This window comes from Ascaphus truei, chromosome 3 (assembly GCF_040206685.1).
Source record: "Ascaphus truei isolate aAscTru1 chromosome 3, aAscTru1.hap1, whole genome shotgun sequence".
NCBI classification, from domain to species: Eukaryota; Metazoa; Chordata; class Amphibia; order Anura; family Ascaphidae; genus Ascaphus; species Ascaphus truei.
This window is the reverse complement of record NC_134485.1, coordinates 317,193,990-317,206,848: the sequence shown is the minus strand read 5'-3', so window position 1 is coordinate 317,206,848 and position 12,859 is coordinate 317,193,990. Positions and strand designations below refer to the sequence as shown.

At 44.4% G+C, this 12,859-nt stretch overlaps 1 protein-coding gene across 4 annotated transcripts in view; it reads right to left on the bottom strand.

Moving 5' to 3' along the window:
- The window catches only part of COG3 (component of oligomeric golgi complex 3), a 50,262-nt gene extending 38,966 nt beyond the window's left edge, over window positions 1-11,296 (bottom strand). Inside the window, exons 1-5 of one of the 4 annotated variants that reach the window (XM_075591117.1) lie at window positions 11,051-11,296; window positions 8,453-8,599; window positions 5,080-5,141; window positions 2,180-2,345; window positions 355-429 (exon numbers count right to left, since the gene is read on the bottom strand). In XM_075591117.1, coding sequence (XP_075447232.1) covers window positions 355-429; window positions 2,180-2,345; window positions 5,080-5,141; window positions 8,453-8,599; window positions 11,051-11,200 — 600 coding nt within the window. In that variant the 5' untranslated portion in view covers window positions 11,201-11,296. The remainder of the gene's footprint in view (window positions 1-354; window positions 430-2,179; window positions 2,346-5,079; window positions 5,142-8,452; window positions 8,600-11,050) is intronic. The other 3 variants (XM_075591116.1, XM_075591118.1, XM_075591119.1) reach the window with 3 other exon arrangements.
- Window positions 11,297-12,859: the final 1,563 nt, after the last annotated feature.

Below are 12,859 nucleotides of genomic sequence, written 5' to 3'. Positions count from 1 at the left end.
GGAAGCACATGGACTGTGCAGCACTGAGTGAGTCAATCGCTTGCTACATGTTTTCCTGTTCAGGACTTTATTTAGACAATTGGTACGCTATAGGGTGTTATTATGCTCAATCTTCCTGGTGTTATTGTTAACAGCGTCACTTATTAGTGAGCTTACCATCCGGGACTGCAACCCAGTACCTGTCTATCAAGTTTATGTTTAGGGGTCCCCCCTACAAGTATCTGGTTATTCATTCATCTTACTGTTGGGGTCTTTAGCACTACGCAGTCACATGGTCTGTGATCAACAATAGACAATAGATTAGTCACCGCTATGCACATTATCCAACTCGCAAAGACAGCAAAGCATACTTACGGTATTTATATTTTCCAAGTCATTAAAATAGGAAAGTTTGTGCTGGATATTTTCTGCCAGGTCAACAAGCTCCGACTGCGGGGGGGGGGAAGGGGAGAAAAGTGACATTAGCTCCAAGTTGGGAAGAAAGAGATGAGCGTGAAGGCAACAACAATCTTTCACAAAAAAACGTGTTTGCCACCTGACAATGTATTAAAGCTCGTGTGATGTTTCACTAGTTTTTACCAAAAGCCAACAGTACGTAATCGAATGTCTGTCTTAATGGTACCAGGGTGAGAGGCGGCTGCAGGAAGCAACTTCTAAGAAATGTGCAAACTTGCGTGTGAAGCTTGCAATTTAAAATAAATAAATAAATCTCTGCTTTGTCACAAAAAGTTCAAACGTTTTTCGAATTATTGTTTTTTAAAACAAAAATGCTTTTATTAAAAAGGGCTGTGTGACTGCCGATCTGTGCAGTAAGCGAAATTTAAGCAGATTTTAAGAGGGCAGCATTTTTTCTAGTGCATGAGCCTGCTATGCTTTGGGGGGGAGGGGGGGGAATATTTGCGAGATTTGCCAGTTTTATGAACTAGCACTGCAAATACTATACAATTCTAAGCCACTTATTATTGATCACTGGTCCCAATATACCCGGTGGTAGGTAGCATTATGGCCAGTCTACAATCTCACAACATAAGCTTCCTGCAGCATTCCAGATAGAAAAATCAGCAACAGCATCCGCCTATATACAGCGTCACTCCTATCAGGAAGACTAAAGGACATTAATATGTACAGGATAGAAGGGAGAGGGGGGGGAGATCTGATTAAAACTTTCAAATACAGAAAGGGTTTTTAAAGTACATGAGGGAAGTATATTTCAGTAAAAGAGAAAAAGTTAGAACAAGGTTATGGCAGGGGTTTCCAAACTGTTTTTTTTTTTTAAGGAACCCTATGTGAAATTCTGAGGAACCCCCAACCCCCTCCAACAGAGTCTAGAGATCAGATATACTGTAAATTATTATGAATTTCGCACCATTTTAAAGTGACCTGATAATTACAGGGAACCTTTTAGGGATGCCCGGGGAACCCAAGTTGAAAAACACTGGGTTATGCGCTGAAGCTGGCATGTTTGAAATAGACATAAGGCTACATCCTAAATATGAAGCAAATGATCAAATAGGGTCTGAGGTTTTACATCAGATAGGAAAATGGGCAGAATAGGTGGGCGTTATCTGCCGTCACATTCTGTGTCTCTAGCCTCAATACCCAAGCAAAAAGGTGGCCACGATGGGGAGTGAAGAATGTAAAAGAAGGGGGAAGAAAGTATAGCAGAAAGAGAGAAATCTTCAAAGAATGAGAAGAGCACTAATAGGGAGAAGGGGTGACGGAGAGTAATGAGTGTTGTAGAAAGGGGTGTTAGTGGGACGAGTACTGTGCTTGCTCAAAGAGTTGTCTGCCACACACAGCAATGGACGTCACACTGTCACCTGACAAAGGGGTCTCCCTGAAACATTGCGCTTTGTTCCGTCAATAAAAATCTTCAAAATGTCCGTGACTCCAGTAATCCCTTGCTGTGTGCGGCAGACAGACCTGCTTTGACCAATTCTGTGGATGAATCTGATTCTCAACTCTCCTGTGGGCCTCAGCGCCACCATTTTGTAATGCAGTCCGGTGCACGAGAATGCACATAAGATGGTAATGGAGTGTCCGTGTGAGGAAGCGCGGCGAACCGAGAAAGTGCAATGCAAGATGAGATAGGAGAAGCATCAAGCGGAGAATAAAAGGAGGTACGTATAGAAGCTCCAGTATTGAAGCCCACTGGTGTGAGTGGACCGGAGAAATGTACCTGTTCCTTGAGCAGTTGCTCACAAGCTTCATGCAATGTCCCCGTTTTCGTTGACACGAAAAGAAATTGCTTTTGAAGAGACTCCAAGTGCTGCAGTGCAATATTCACGTCATTCAGTATGCAGTTACACTGCTCCTGAAACCCAGACAGGTACTCCCTCATCTCCCTTGAAAAAGCACACGGAAGGAAACAAAAATTAAGGAAAATGTATATTCTCAATGCAAACATGTCAAGAACGGGGTTTTATTTCTTCTCATCTCTTTCCACGGATATAATTTTGGCATGGTATAAATATTAAGCGTCCTGGACCAATCCCGTTTTTCTTTAATTGGACCGTTGTATTCCTTCGTCTTTTCCCCTCAACCTATTTTCATTTCTTGACCACTCCCCCCCCCCCTTAAAAAAAAAAAAAAAAAACACCTAGAAAGGAAAGAAAAAAAAATTTAAAATAAAAATTCAAAACTAAGAAACAAGAGCTAAAATAAATAAAATCAGGTTTTATTGCTGGCAGAGATTTACTGCCTACAAAATGAAACACCACATAAACAGATGAATTCCGGAAACACCATGCAAATGGAAAAGGATTTGTGGTCTACATAATTAAAATGATAATTTACATGGTGTCACTGGAATTCAGCTATTCCTACACACTGATGCCAACACGACTAACCCAGTTGTCCCTGGGCATCATTTCCATTTTCTCTCCCTGAAACGAAGAAAGTTTTACTTCTCATCTGTGATGTGGGAAATTTGAATGGGTCTGCAGTTTGTACCCCAACCAGTCTACTAATCACCAATACCCACCCGCTGACCTCGCAGGCTCGGAACCCGAGAAATAGACAAGGCTTCCTTTTTGGTACAGCAGTAGCCATCTTTTCCAAACGTCAGTGTCAAGGCTATAGGCTGCATGTGACATGGGAATGGAAGAGCTTTGTTTTCTTGACTCTTGGCCTGCACCTCTGGCGTCGCCTTCGCCACTGGTCACGGCTCCGAATGCATTAGTGAGCGCGCTGCCAGCAGGACACTGAAGGTGGCAGTCAGCAGCCAGAACAAATTCTTAGATTTCCCGCTGGAAATGTATAAAATGTGCCATGGCTGCTGGCGGCACCGCTGAGTGTCCTGCTGGTGCGCGCTCACTCAGGGCGGCCGTTTGAGTTGTGCCCTGCAGATGGAGAAATCGGAGGACATTTAAATGTGGCGGAGGAAGGCAGCGAGGTGACCTGCAGTGAGTAGTTCTAGCGGTGGAGCGCCGGTGACAATTTGGTTGTGGTCAAATGCCCTAGACTGCTTGGGTCTGTTTCCTCCCTGCTGAGGCAGGAAAAGCACGAGGAGAGGACAGCGCTTTCCTGTGAAAAGTCCTGTGCAACGCACAGCAACGTGGGGGAAAAAGGGTTATGATTTTATTTGTTGATTTGTTCTATTTATTTTTTTTATGCAAATCAGATGTATTCCCTTAATGTAATTTGGTTCAAGTCCAAACACTGACTGCGTCGTTAAAAATGACAGCGCATTCACAGTAGTAAGGCTTAAAATAACTTGTTGTTACAAATAGCGAAGCAGAAAATTTATTCTGCAATTGATTCTGTTTTGACCAATGTCCACCTATCCAGGCTTCCATTGAACATTCATATCTGGGGGGGGAACATTCATATCTGGGGACACACACACACACACACACACACACACACGGAAAGGAAATTCCTGCCCATGAGAGCTTACAATTTAAGTGGTATGATGAGAAACTTACAGAGACAGCAGGTGAGGGAATAAGTGCAGTAGATGGCAGTACATGGCCACAATGGTTGGTAGGATTAGCTGTGGGTGTGGGACAGTAGCCATTAGTCTGGGCTATTGAAATGCTTCATTTAATAGGTGAGTTTTAAGGTTTGCCTTAAAGGCGGGAGAGAAGGAGCTTGGCGTATTCAGTGTGTGAGCGAGTTCCACATGTAAGGGGCAGTGAGGGGAAATGGTTTAAGGCGAGAGAGCAGTATTGGTGAAACAGGTGGAGAAAAGACAGTTATGGGTAGAGCACAGGGACATAACGAGAGATCAATGCTGATGGGTAAGAAGGAGCAGATATGTGGAGAGCCCTGAAGGTAAGAAGTACTTTGTGGGTGATCAAAATTTGATGGGAAGCAGGAGAGGGATTTAAGGAGGAGATGAGCAGGGACTGTTTTGGGAGAAAGTGAAATGATCCTAGCAGTAAAACTTTGGATAGATTGCAAAGGAGAAAGTTGTGAGGCAGGGAGGCCTGTTAGCAGTATGTTACAATAATCCAGATGGGAGAGGATAAGGGCCTGTATTAGAGTTTTAGTAATGGATTCACAGAGGAAAGGGCGGACAGGATAGATGGTAGTACCAATTACTGTGATGCAAAAGGGGTATATTAGGTCAGATTTTCTTTTTCTTGGGGGTGGGGGGGAGAGAATATGAGGTGTTCAGTTTTAGACATTAAGTTTAAGACCGTGGAGCGCCATCCATAAGGCTATATGCCAGGACGCAATCCAAGGTTGGACCTAGATTGCAGGAATGAGGATAGGGGTGGATCGATATATCTGCTTATCATCTGCATAGATATGATACCCAGGCGTAACAGTTCTGATAAGGTGTGCAAGAACAAGATCGAAAGGGTACTGTATGTGCTAGAGGGAGAAGAGAAGATAGATATTTAGGTAGAAGCAGGGAGGAGGGGGACTTGGCAGAAGGAATCTTCTTGTGTGTAGCATCCACCTTGTCTTTAAAAGTAGTTGACAAAGAAGGCTTGAGGAGAAGTGAAGGAAGGATGGGAAGTGGGAGCCAAATACAGAGAAAACAAAATATCATATTACAATGGATTAGCACAGAACTCATTGCAGAACTGGAGGACAACCTTTAAAAAAACAAAAACCTGGACCATTTACCTGTACTCTGCTCCTTCATCCTGATCCATTTGGGTTTGTAGTTGAGCGAACCAGGAGAAGAACTAAAAAAACAGAAGAGTCAGCAAATTAGGAACTTTACAAATATTCTCTAACCAGCCAGCGTGTTTCCTATGGATTATTGGGGAGCACCCAGAATCATTTGGTTCTCCCATTGTGGTCCCTGAAGTATTTCAAAATTCCATTTAGCCAGCTCTCTCCTACAGGGTCTGTGCAGTTTCTAGCACAAATGGAGGCTTATGTAGAGATACAGATTCAATATTTTTGAAAGATGTCATACCTATAAATACAAATATTGATAACCAAAAGCATCGTGGTCTTCTACACCAGCGGTGCGTAAACTGCGGGGTGCGAGAATTTCTAGGGTGGGTGCGGCAGTTACAGAGGCCCCAGGCTCTTCCCCACAGCATTTAAATTAAATGCCAGGGGAGGCGTGAGGCCTCTGTAACTCCCTTACCTGCTCTCTGCCGGCTCTCTGCCATGGCAACGCACGTCAAAAGATGTGACGTCATTTGACGCCGAGTCCTTGGAGAGAGAGAGGGCACGAACGCTGCGGCTCCCGGGCAGAGGGGCGCAGCTAAAGAAGTTTGGACACCCCTGTTCTACACAACCATAACTGTTAAAGGATGGCTTGTTTACTAGCAGAGATTGCTTGTACCGTTGGAACAGTGTTCAATTTATCAGGGCCATAGGAACTAACAAAAACAATGCTTATATAAAAGAGGCACTCAGGAGCACATTTTAAACATTAAAAAGGTATTTAATATTTAATATTTAATGTTTTGGTATTTAAATACCATTACAACAACTTAATAATCCTATTTTTGTTACAGCCCAGCATACGTTTCTCAACCATATGAGTACCAGAGGGGCCAGGTACCAGTTGCTCTCCAATGTGTTCGTGGCCTCTCTGGCTTTCAAACGGTTAATAATTAATTCAACGCCCTGAAAGAAAGCTCAGACACGGCATCTTTGACAGCATTGTAACGTTATCGGATGAACAATTATACAAAGAGGACGTCAGTAAATTCATTCCATTGTTCCACGATCTGTTCAATATTAGTCAGCGCTGACAAAAACAATATTAATGGACACCATTCAAGACACGAATCTTGGTGGTATCAGAAAGAGTGGAAGAGCTTGTCTACGGCGTTAGAAACTAGCATTCAAATCTAACAAATAACCATGTGTTACGGGGCATATCTACTGCGCAGTCTTCTGCCATGGGCCACCTTCCCAGGCTGCCCCATAGAAGTGAATCAGCTGTAAGGGGTCTTTTGGTGCTAGAAGGGGTATTAATGCTGAAGACTACTTGGTACATATAGACCTAAATGCAGAGACACAATCTCCTTTGCTGCAGAGTAAAACAAGATTACCAAGAGGCCAACATAATTGATTGGGTTTTCACACAATTAATCCGGTCTGTCTTAACGTCAACGTAAAGATGTTACATTATGTCTTAACACTGGCATTTACTAGCACTACTGCTCTATAGTTAAGGCTTTCATCATCTTGTGATTAAGCTTCTTTACGTATTATTCCCTAAAGGGAAGCCTGATGTACAGTAGGTGTTACTAACCTACAATTTAAGTACACAGAAGTGCTTACTTTTGAATCAAAAAGGGGGGGGGGGGGAAGACATCACCCTTTAGAGATTGGGTCAGGGAGGCCCTCTCTGAAATCCCAGAATCCTCTGCTGTCCATTGGGGTTTCAAAGTGCTGGGCAGTCTGGAGAGATTTATCCGCACCAAAAGATGAAAAGGGGAGGTACCCTATTTCTCTCTTGGGTGGGTGATCTGCCCGCCCGCCCCCCCCCCCCCAAAAAAAAATACCACAATGTTGGGGGGTTAGTAGTTTTCACCTTAGGACATTTATTATGCCCGCTGCTGGGGATAGAGCATACAGAAAGGTCCCACAAACTTTGAAGATAGATGCAGAGCACTTTGATAAAAGCCTACTTCCTCCTAGTTGTATAAAACATATGCATTTAAAAAGTATCACATTTTATTATATTTGTATGCTATACTTAATCCAGTGACACTGTGTGCTCATTTGCATATCATTTCCCAGAATCCCTGGCTGCAGTGGAAGCATTGCACAGTAGGTGATAATGGTGAAAAGCAGGGTTGCAGACATGCGTATTTACCTACAAGTGATATTTTGATTTACTATACTTAATCCAAGAAGGCATGTTTTTAATTTTCACCATTATGTATGTTTGTCATTGTTTCCAGTCCTTCTATACTGCTCAAGCAGCTCCTTACAGAGAATATGCTTAGGATATTCTAATAACTACGGCGGGAGGGGAACATATCATGACATATGCATTGCATGTGACACTGAAGAAAGAATTTGTGCAATCTGATATTCCCTTTACTTTCATTATTATTTTTTATGTATATTTTACACAGAATAAATTATACCTTTTCACAGATCGCAAGTTACACAGGTGGAACTCCATCTGTTCTGTAAAATTCATTATTTTAGCAGTTCTAAATGAATAATATACATATTCTTTCAATATAGTGAATATATTTGACAAATATTCCTTTTGTGTGTGTCTATGAAGGCTGTGTCAAGACCATCTCATAACGAAAAAAACAGGGTATCTCGCTGTTCTCCTTATTTTTTCTGACGGTATAGCAACACGGTGACCCCTTACGACAGCTAACAAACACGCATATAAAATGCATCCTGTCCAGCAATGATGAGGTTTGGTGGAGTAAGGTGCTCAAAGTGTACTATATATATATATAGGAAGGAGGGGAGCACACTCTGGATATCAATGCATTGATTCGTGTATATACTGGGCATAAAGCAATGGGGCACTAGATACCCTGAAGGCTGGGGTAGGTTGTCCAAAAACAGCCTCCCCTACCTCATTGGGTTGGCCCTGAGTACTCACAGTATTCACTCAGCAACCAGAGTCTCCCCTCCACCGCGTGCTGCTGAAGAGAGATGAAGTCCAGCAAATAGAAGAGAATGCAGCGCACCACGATCCAAAGAGAAGAACAGGTCTGGCCAAAAAACAATCTTTATTGAAGAGTCATAAAAACAAGGGATGTTTTTATGACTCTTCAATAAAGATTGTTTTTTGGCCAGACCTGTTCTTCTCTTTGGATCGTGGTGCGCTGCATTCTTTTCTATTTGCTGTCCAGCAATGACAACTGCTTCAGTAGTGTACATACATACTCTCCTCCACACACGGTTATCCAGGATAGCTGCGGTCACGGTGCATTCCCCTTAGGGAAATCAGAGTACTATTAAAGACATTACCTGTTTGCAGACACACAACTGGAATGTTGAAGTCATTAAAATTGTATGTCAAGGGAATGGCAGGGAATCGGTCGCTTACTTGCTGTGCTGTTTCAATCCGATCATCCTCCATACCCAACGTAGTGAAACCTTGGAGGAGGATGCCCTCTGTAGACTGTGGAACAGCGGCAAACAGAGGGACTGTTAACGAACGTGATGTCAAACCGCATAAGTCTTCAATTGGAAGCTGGGGGGGGGGGGGGGAATAAGTTAATGAGCTACTTTATCAAATAATCACATGATGTTTTGGTTCATATTATGTGCTACTAAGTAAGCTGCACTATAAATAATGTGTTTATACACAAGTGTGTGTCTGTACATACACAAACAGATTAGCGTCAAAGTGTGTGAAGATAGATTATAGTACTGATAAAGTTTATTTATAGATTGATCGCTATGATAGACCAATGAAGAAATTAATAGACAGTGTATAATATATACAAAACATGTGAGAAAATATATTATATGCATGGACAATAAGAGGGGATGACAATAAAACCCTGTATAAATTTTAAATATCCAAGGAAATTGTGATGTAAAAATCTAAAGGATTACAGGAGTAGTAGTATAAATTGGTTTTCTCCTACTCCATAAGGGTACAGGCATCTGAGGAGTATATAGTCAGCAAATCTATTACCCATCATTTCCTAATGAAGTCACCAGATAGCGTGACAAGGCGCGTTGGACAACGTCACAGACATCAATATACTGACAGGTTTATTTCACTCGGTGCAATCCGGATTGGATACTTTTTCCTGCACGTTATTGCAGTTGGGACCACGCTACTTATCATGCAGACTGCAGACTACATTCATCGTGCAGATTTGAAACGCAGGGTACAGACTGGATAGATAACATCGACGTAAGGCTATCATTCTGCCACATATTCCGTTACTCATTATTATAAATCTGCTGTTCACAGAGGGCCACCTCACTCAGCACAGCTCCACGTTGAATTGTCCTCCTTGCATACGCTTCCAGCTGTGAATCTTCACAATAACATTGCTAGTTTGTACTTTCTTCTACCCCCCTGAAAGCGGGACATCTACGGCTTCGGCCCCAGTGCCTGCTCTGCACGCGAGGCCGACGTCGCGTGCAGCCGAATTCCCCGGTCTGCAGTGAGTTGCAGGGGGAAAGACAGGGGGGAGCGGTCATGACATCAACCGGCAGGTTCGCCCTCATTGGCTGAACCGCTGGGAGACGTGGCCTAGCGCTCCATCTAATCACAATTTTAATGTGACTCTGAAAAACGCACCGCACGGTGGCCCTTCTCGCAGGGGGCCGGCCCCATTGCGGGCGGCTCACGTCCCCGCAGCACACGCCACAGCGGGCGCTGCAGTAGCGACCAAGCCTTAGTCAGGTTAACACCTCTGTGAGGTTCTGACCCCAGTCTTCACTCTATATTGGCTGGTGACTATATCATCTTTATTGGTGTTTTCGTTTTCTCATATGAATGTTAATATTTGAGGGTTATTACTAGCATTTTATACCTTTATGAATACATTGTTACATGTGAATGCGCCTTAAGTGCGCTCTCTATACACAAAACACACACACACACACTACAGTTTAAAAATATTTATGCATGAGCTACCCATATACTTGCGCATAATGCAAGAGATATAGATGTCCATCATGAAATATACAGCTGTGGCTGGACAGCGAATAGAACGACTCCCTCCTCTTCTGTTTGTGTTATAGGTGATGCCGCAGTCACGCAATCGCGATGTGCCGGAGAGGCTGTGGCACTCTGATGCTGCGCCCCCTCCAGCATGTAAAGGGTTAAAGCAACAGTCCGCGCTGATCGCCATTTTATTTCTTTTTACTTACTGGAATATCTCTTCTTGCCCTTTCCAAATGATGCTCTCCACAGAGCCCAGTGCAGCCTTAAGCCGCGCGTATAGTGCCCGCGACGGGCGACGGCAACCCAAAACAAATGCATTGCCGTCGCCGTGTGCGCTTATAGTAAGCGCGATAGCGACAATGCGACGCAAATTTTGGTAGCTGGCAATTTGATTTTTCAAGGGCTGTCGCCTCATGTGACAGCCCCTGAACCAATCAAATGCCAGTATGCCCGCGATGCCACCGCAAAGCAAAATATAACTTTCGCTAGTGGCAGCGTCACCCGTCGCGGGCACTAAACGCGCGGCCTAAGGCTACGCTTATAGTGCCAGCGACATCATGGCAATGCATTTGTTTTGACGCGACGTTGCGTCGCTGTCTCTATAAGCGCAGCCTAAAGGTCACCAGGGTAACCACATTAGCTATTGAAATATATATTATTTATCTTTAAAAAGCAGCACATGCTCAGGGGGCAGGAAACGAACATTGTAGGAGTTAACCTCACATAGACTCCAGGTGGCATTGCTGCTTTAACCCCAAACATGCTAGGGAAAAACAATAACACTAAAAACAGCAAAACAACAACATATGAAACACAAATCCCTGTACTAACCCTTTAAATGGCAGGGCAATGGCCTTCAAAAGAATTGCGGATCCCAATCTCGCAACACAAAGTGGATAATACGAATTACTGCAGTAATAATACAATGACTGTCACTCATACCCTGCAGGAGCAGCCCCCCACACTCCACAAGGACCCAGTGACCTGGCTGTCAGGCGCCCTCCTGCTCCTCACCTCTGCGGGCACTGGCAGCTCCTCGGCGGCCGCCTTCATCTCCAGCACGGAGTCTGCCTGCCGCTCTGTCAGCGGGGCCAGCGGCTCAGACCTGTGCTCCCATAGTGCCAGCCTCTCCCGGGCCTCCAGCTCCTCCGAACCCATCATCATTAACACCAGAGACTGCAGCCGCAGCAGGCAGATCCGCTTCCGGGATCCTGAAAACTGGCAACCACGGCCCAGGAGGTGGCGCCTCCGAGACCCGGAACAGCTTGCTGAGACCACAGAGCAGCTGACAGCTCAGGGAAACTGCACACGCGGCGGTCTCATTTGCATGAGGGAGATTGTCGACCAATGGGAAGAGCGCAGCGCAGGATGTCTTGAGACGTCAGTACGCCAGTTATACGAAAATAACTAATTTGCATAGCGAGCGATACCAACCAATGGGGAGTCCAGTACAGCGGTGACGTCACGAAGACGGACTGTCCCGCAAAAGTAACCAATAGAATGAGCGGAGGTGTGACAGTGATGATGTCAGAGCGCTCTGTTGGCACATGGAGGTGGAGCAGGTGGGCAGGTGACTGCAGTGACTTGCTGCAGTGAGCAGGAAACTGATCCATTTTAGAATTGCAATCCCTGATGCTTTTCTAAAATGTTATTTGCCAAAAACCTATTGTGTTAAAGTGAAGTCTCAGTACATATTTATCACACTGTGTATAGCTGGGCTTTTCAACCAGTTCTCAAAGGGACCAGATCAGGAAACATTTAGGAGTAGATGGGCCATAATCTTAAAGCAGCAATATCATATTCCATTAATTTTCTTATTTTTATATGTGAAGCATGTGACAATGTATAATTCTACATTCTTACCTAAACAGGCAATCGTTTGGTGCTCCTGTTATAAATCTGCCAAAATGCTGATTGTGTGCCTATCAAAAAGGCCACCGTCTGACTGCACTGCAGTCTGTGTCTAAGGTCCTGCTGGAGGCTGCTACACGCGCGCCTGGCGCCGCAGTCTGCAGACAGAGTTCTCAGGTGCGGGGTGTGGCCAAAATGGGGCAGGTGGGCGTGGCCATGACAAGGGCCATGTGCGTGTTATTTAACCTGTAATAGTGTTTTGCTGACCCTATTGCGCAGTGGGGTCAGTCCTGCTGTTTCCCCTGTGTGAAACTGCACCGCGCTTTAGATCTGAATGAGAATTGCAAAACCAGGTCACAGAAATCCTGCAACTGGTGATCGGGATCAGCCTTCCTCCACCCCCCCCTGCCGGCAATCTCCCCTCTTCATTAGCGCACCATGTGACTCGTCGCCGCACGGGAACACCATCCTGTTGTAGCCCCTGCTAGCTGACGCGTCACAGTACGCAGGAGGGACCAGGAACCGCTATGGAGGTAAGGAGCTGGTGTGAGGGGTGCACGCGCCGCTTACTGCATCGGGGACCTGGCCTGTGACATGCTGCAGCTGATATGTAACATTAGATTACTAAGTGTAACCCATTATTGCTACAGCTTTCAGAGTAATAGACAGTCTACTGTTTAGAACATAGCGATGGATCTGGTTGTGATACTTTGTTGCCAAAGTGCAGAACTGAAAAAGGTGTCAGAGCCAGTCTCAAAACAGAAAGCAGATATGACTTTCTAAATTTTTGCTGTAGCAACCAAAGAATGATCAGTATATTAAAGAATCATTAAAATGGCATTAGGAGTAAAAAAAAAAATCAAACACTATTCCAATACTACAGAAAAAAAAAAATCTGTACTGTGTTAGCCGAGCTTAGTAATCAAAAACGAATAGACGATACTTTTCTGTGGCTAACAAAATGCTTTTATT